Below are 6,507 nucleotides of genomic sequence, written 5' to 3' on the forward strand. Positions count from 1 at the left end.
TATATATACACAACAATACAATTTACAACAACAATTATTACAAATAATTACCACAAACAAAGTTTTATAAAACAACAATTTCTCTAACTTACTTTCTAGTTCAGAGTCTCCTTGATATCCAGCAAGCTTGAAGTTGATGTACATACAATTGCTGAGAAGCTAGCTAGCATACACGGTTATAACAGGTTCCTAGCAGACTTATAAGCTCTCTCCTTTGGCCTTGATCTTTATATGTGTGGGAAATGTTTTTCGGATAACAATACTGAACTATATTTAACTGGTTACGGAAGTGGATATATTGTCGATTCTTGCATTCACGAATATTCTACAACCTTGGAGAATTGACGGGAGTTTTGCAGTACATAACTAACACTGTAAGCTAGGCACGTTTTTACATATAAACTCAATCCCAACAAACGTTGCCATTAAAATAAATATATAACAAATTCGTTACACACAATACATATCTGACACGATAAGTTATGCATATTTTTAAATACAAATTTAATCTAAACGACGTTCATATTAAAAATAAATACATAACAATAAGATTTGTTACAAGGCTTCAATGTTCATGAGTTTTTCTCATTACAAGTTATTAACCCATTTTATTGAAATTATTATGGGATATGCAATACATGCTTCTTCCCAGTGGATGTAACATTCGTCATTTGTCCAAGTGTTGGGGAACCTTGACAATTTAAGTGACCCCAAACATGTTAGCCTAAAACTAATTCTATACATATTAACCTTATCCTAAAACAAGGTTCAAAAGACTGCTTTAGGAGTAGAGTACAAACATCAAATTCTAACTTTAAGCTAATCTTATCTTCCTCCTTGGCTTAAGAGTTAGCTAGCTAAATTATATTGAAACATAAAAGTGAGTCCAATAAAAAAATCATGATATAGAAAATATTTTTGGAATGTACATGGTTTTATAGATGATTGTGAATACAAATGTGTCTCCAGTGAATGCTAAATTTGAAATCTAACTAATTTTATCAAATTCAATTTAATTTGAAGTTCTGGACTTCACTATAGATTGTTGATGTCTTTCTTCCACTAAATATAAGGAGAAAAATTAGAGCCATCCAAAAATTCTGAGATAATCAACACCATTAATCTACAACCTGGTGCTAGTCATCAAAGACATGTGTTTGTGTCAACTACTGCTAAGCAGTAACATAATCAACATTAAATAAAAGCATTTTCATTTAAGATTGTATTTGCTTTTACATGAAAGTTGACATTGAATCACTAAACATTAAACTTTAAACAGTTAATATGGAGACATCTGTTAATTAGCTATATAAATTTAGTCTCCCCTTAACAAAGAGAACAGGTAATTACATGTAAAGTTAACTAGTGCAAGTGTAAACACACAAGCTCCTAGCTTTAAAAAAAAGCCTAAATATATATCAAGTTCAACAGACAAGAATATTGTTGATGCCCTACAACATTTTCATTAGCACCCTACTTTAAAACATCCACCACAATAAGATGTTACTACACTTCACAGGAATATTCTTACAATAGCTTTCTTTAATTAACCATTAAACTATAACAAAAAGTAATTCAATTAAGCATTTGTTAATATTAATACCACCAGAGGACCATATCTCTGAACCCTTACATCATAATATGAAATATAATGGTAAGAAAAAAAAACATTAAAAACTCTTCTTTTTTTTTTTACATAAGAAAGAACAAATTTGTGCACATTCTTTCTATGGGAATGGATTATAATTGAGATAGCTATTAAATACGAATGTAAGGTAAAACATATGTAAATGTGTTGTTTGATTGTTTGCAAAGTCTAAGAGAAAATGTATTAGATGTAGGATTTGGATTTTAACAAATTAGATATCAAAATTGTGTGGTAAACATTTTGTTATATAAATGTATTATTCACAGACTGATGGCAGTAAACACAGCTGTAAAAAATAGCTGGGTAGTACTTTTGTAATTGTATTTAGGTTCTTCATTAAAATAGGCAAATGTAGAGCTAGGGGTGCTGCTGTGTGATGTGACTGAAGCTATCAACAAGAAGTAAATTAAAATATAAAATTACATGTGATTAAGCTATATTTTCAGTGTTATACTTTAGTTATTTGTTAGAGACTAAACATCTAGAATGCTCAAAATAATCCCAGAATACCTAGAAAGTTCATGAAGATGTAATCATCTAGTAATTTTATGAAATTTGGAGAAACGAGATTACATTATACATACAAGTAATCAGTTTGTGAATATTTATTGAGGATTCAGTGAAGTATTTAATGAGTGATTCAGTTCAGTTTTTTTTTGTGATAGTTAATGTACCTATTAAATTAACTGATCAATTAAGAAAGAACTTCTGTTGTAAGTTGAGCAGACCAATTGTCTCAGAATTTCTGTTCAAACATTGTTTGTGAACTTAGGCCTACAACTTGGGTCAAAGTAAACATAGCCTGTAGCAAACATTATAGAAGAAATAAATTAATTTATTATTGTTACACAGACTGTACTTGGCATTATTTTTCATAAATAATTCAGGAGGACCTGCCCAACAATAGAACACATTTCAATGCTCCTGTTAGAAGTGGAATTAATTTGCTTAAAATAGAATAGAACTTTGACTAAACTTAATACTTCAAGATAATAACCCAAACAAGAAGTGAGACTCAAAATCTGTTGGAAATGATAAAACTGTGGAAAGAAGACCAAGAAGAAATTTACTGAAAATTAGAAGAAGAGGAGTTAAAAGAAAGAAACATAATATTTAAAGAAGAATTAAGAACAAAAAAAATAAATCTGATTGAAGATAAAGCTATTGGAGACATACAGAAGGAATTTGACATGTTTGAAAAAGTGCAGAAAGACACAATGAAGTACAGAAAGGCTGTAATGATTAAATTGAAGAAGTACAAGAATACACCAATAAAGTGCAGAGAGGCTGTAATGACAAAATCAAAAAAAGTGCAAAAAAGAAATCAATGACAGAATAAAGCATCTGAAAATAGAATTGGTAAATGCAATGATCAAGCCAGCCACACCTCTTTCTGTATCTAATCAAGAGTTCCAGTCTAAAACACCATTTACTATTAAGTATGGAATAAAAAAACCTATTTGGTCAACATCTGTTACCACTACTGCTGTGGTATCTGTGACTGCAGGATCTTCCTGGACTACTCCAGCTATGACAATACCAAATCAAGCTCCAAAATTTAGTTGGGCAGGTCAATGACATTGCTCAATCGAGAAACCAACAGACTGTGATGTAAAGATACTGTGAGAGGTAAATTAGGCTCAGTTTAAAATAATTTCCAAAATGAATGTGTAGAATAGTGAACAACAAGCCATTCAACTTGCTGCCCTTTTAAGAGGACCAGCTCTAACAACCTCAAGTAACCTTCCAGATGAGAGTCATAATAACTATGAAACATTGGTAGCTGCCTTATCCAACAGGTTTGGATTGACACACCAGAAGGAAGTATCCAGAAAAATGTTATGGAACAGGTTATTGAGGAAAGAGGAGACCTTAGTTGAACTTGCAGGAGGTTTCTCAAGTCTCTCCCAATTATCTTACCCTGATGCTCTGTATGAAATGATAGATTCATTGGTATGTAACTAGTTTATAGATGCCATAACAAACAAGGATATGAGAATTAGGGTGACGCAAAGTAGATGTATATCTTTAAGGGAAAATGAGTATATTATGGTCGCTGATAAACAACTAAAAGTACTATATAGAAGTTACAGGATCATCAGATTGGGTAGTGTTGAAACATCAACTTCTTCTGAGAATAGCCTGGAAGAATTAAAAGAATTAGTTACATAGAATGGAAGAAATAAACTACAAGACAATAGTTGTTTCAAATGTAACTTGAAAGGACATATTTTCAGGAACTGCAGACAAAAGCCTGTTGGTAATAAAAAGTATTCCAAAAGGATGCCAGAAAAGGGGAAACTATTAATAATTTTGGAAACATGGCCATTACAGATGGAACTGTGAGGAGTCAACAACTGTTAATAATCCAAGGAAACACTACTCTAAGGATGAATCCAACTGAATTTAAGGAACACCAAAGAGCTAACCAGACATTGAAAAAACAGGAATTAGATTGACTTATGGGGCAAAGCTCAACTGGGAACACTATCTGTCCAAAGTGAGATATAATATAATAATAATAATAATAATCCCTGTAGGCTCCCACTGGAGCATAGGGCCCCAACAACACCTCGCCGACGGAAGTTGTTGTTGCAGTAATTTTTTAGCAGGTTGGTTTTTACGGGGCGGAGTTGCTAGCGCCACGCCCAACCCTCCTCCTTTCTCATCCTGGACTTGGGACCAGGCAAAGGTGGTGGCATCCCTGCCGGGGAACGAACCCGGTACCTTTGGATTAGAAATCCAACGATCTATCCACTGTGCTATAGGGACACCCAAAGTGACATAAGAAGCTCCTTATTTAAAGAAACCAATCCATGTATCTATGGGTTTATCAATAGAAAACCTTGTAGTATGTTGATCAACACTGGTTCTACAGCTACAATAATTTAACGTGATTTGGTAATGAAAGGTGGGAAGGTGTCTCCAGAGATGAAGAAAGAAGAGGGATTGATGCAAACAGCTGGTGGACATAAAGTTCCAGCAAGAGAAAAGTTGGAAGTTACATGGATGCAAGGTTAAACTAGCTTCGAGTAACATCATAGTCTATGACCAGGAAATCCCTGTGCATACATGGTACTTACTACATCATAAGTTGAATTTTTAGTGACAACCACAATTGATAAGGGAAAAGAGGTTATCCCGTCTACATGCTATGGGCCTCAGAAGAGAAACTCACCAAAAAAAAGATTTGGGGAATGGACAACTTAGGTACTGTTTTATTTGTTTATTGGGATTGTTCAAAGGACTTCACAATCCAGGAAGAGAGCAGTATTATAAGCTATAGTTTCATTGTTGTAATTGGGTTGTTTGCTAGAGGAAATTGCTAATCATGATGATGATGTTAGATCTAGAAAGTTCATAAAAGTACTCCTAGAATACCTATAATAGAACTTGGAGAAACAAGAGTACATTATAAGTACAAGTAATTAGTTTGTGAAGATTTGTTGGGTATTCAGTGAAGTATTTATTCAATACAGTGTTTGTAGTGTAGGTTATCGTGTCTTTTTCAAATGAACATAGCCTGTAACAAAATTTAAGGTAGAAATAAATTAATTTCTTGTCATCATTATATCAACTGTACTTGACATTGTTTTAGCAAATAATCCAAAAGAACCTGCCTAGTAATAGAACACATTACAACAGTAATGTTTCATGCTATCAGTGTCTTTTTACAGAATAATAAACTTAACTTTAAAAGTTACCAGTAGTTTTTAAGTTTATTTATTTAGAAATAGTTCCTTTGGAGTTTAATTTTAAATACTGTGAAAAATCTGTTTCAACACCTGGAATAATCTTTGTTCTACAAATGGTTTTTAATATGTTTAAAATTAAAACATTAATCAATAATTTATTTTACAACCTATTCAGAAACATTCTACTGAAAATAAGAAATTTGCTTTTCTAAAGTTTAACTTATTTACGTTTCAACAAACGTTCATATGACGAGATTAAAAGATCATAACAGGCTTCTGTCAGGTGTTTATGAATCATTGACATGACTTAATATTTAACACTTAAGATGTCAGTTATTTTTAGTATTTATGAAAATACTCAATGGAAATTAAAATTAATAACTCTTTCTGTGTTTTAGAGTGAAGACATTACAGTTGAAAGTTTCCGACCTCAGCGAGCCTGTAATGATGAAGACATGGTTGATTCAAAAGAACCAGTCACAGTTGATCATTGCAGTAAAACAAGTAATTTATTTCTAGACAGAAAAAAGCAACATATTTATTTAGCCTTTTTTTTTTTACTGTTTTGTGTTCTTATGAAAAAAGAAAATAGGTTTCTAAATATAAAGATATCTTTGTCATGATAAAAAAAGACTGTTTTGGTTTGAATATTAGTGATTAATTTATATTTGTGAGTGAATATTTTATTATTTTTAAGTTTTCTTATAATGAGAGTTAAAAGCAGACGATTGTAGAAGGTTTTGTTAATAACTAATTGGTGTCGAGAATATATAAAGTGGTCCAGATGACTATGTTATAAAGATATAAATAGTGTGAGATGAACAGGAAGCAGCAGACAGACAGTATTAGACAGATAAAAGCAAAGAGAATATAGTTGGTGTGAAGTTAAGTAACGTAAAAGTGATAGACCTAATGACTGACTTAGGCCTAACATTTGATATATATATATATTAGAGTGAAACTAACAGTGGAATAAGAAATAAGAAAAAAATAAGTTTATTCCGTCAAAGCGAAATTCTACAGTAATTGAATCGGCCTGAGTGCACTTTGACAAAAGGAACATAGGATCTTCAGAAGAAAGAAGATCAAAAACGTAAGTGAATCACACCAGACTAATATTGCGATAGTATTAGAGAAAATAGTGCAGCTTGTCAACTGAGATTC

The 6,507-nt window shown here is 32.1% G+C and overlaps 1 protein-coding gene across 2 annotated transcripts in view; it reads left to right on the top strand.

Annotated features, from left to right (window-relative positions):
• The window catches only part of LOC106457969 (protein scribble homolog), a 256,183-nt gene that overhangs the window by 141,826 nt on the left and 107,850 nt on the right, over window positions 1-6,507 (top strand). For both annotated transcript variants that reach the window (XR_002610285.1, XM_022384070.1), the window contains exon 14: window positions 5,742-5,847. Coding sequence is in view for 1 of the 2 variants with exons in the window: in XM_022384070.1 (XP_022239778.1) it covers window positions 5,742-5,847 (106 nt within the window). In the remaining variant the exon portion in view is untranslated. The remainder of the gene's footprint in view (window positions 1-5,741; window positions 5,848-6,507) is intronic.

The sequence above is a fragment of the Limulus polyphemus genome, unplaced genomic scaffold (assembly GCF_000517525.1).
Source record: "Limulus polyphemus unplaced genomic scaffold, Limulus_polyphemus-2.1.2 Scaffold399, whole genome shotgun sequence".
Classification (NCBI taxonomy): Eukaryota; Metazoa; Arthropoda; class Merostomata; order Xiphosura; family Limulidae; genus Limulus; species Limulus polyphemus.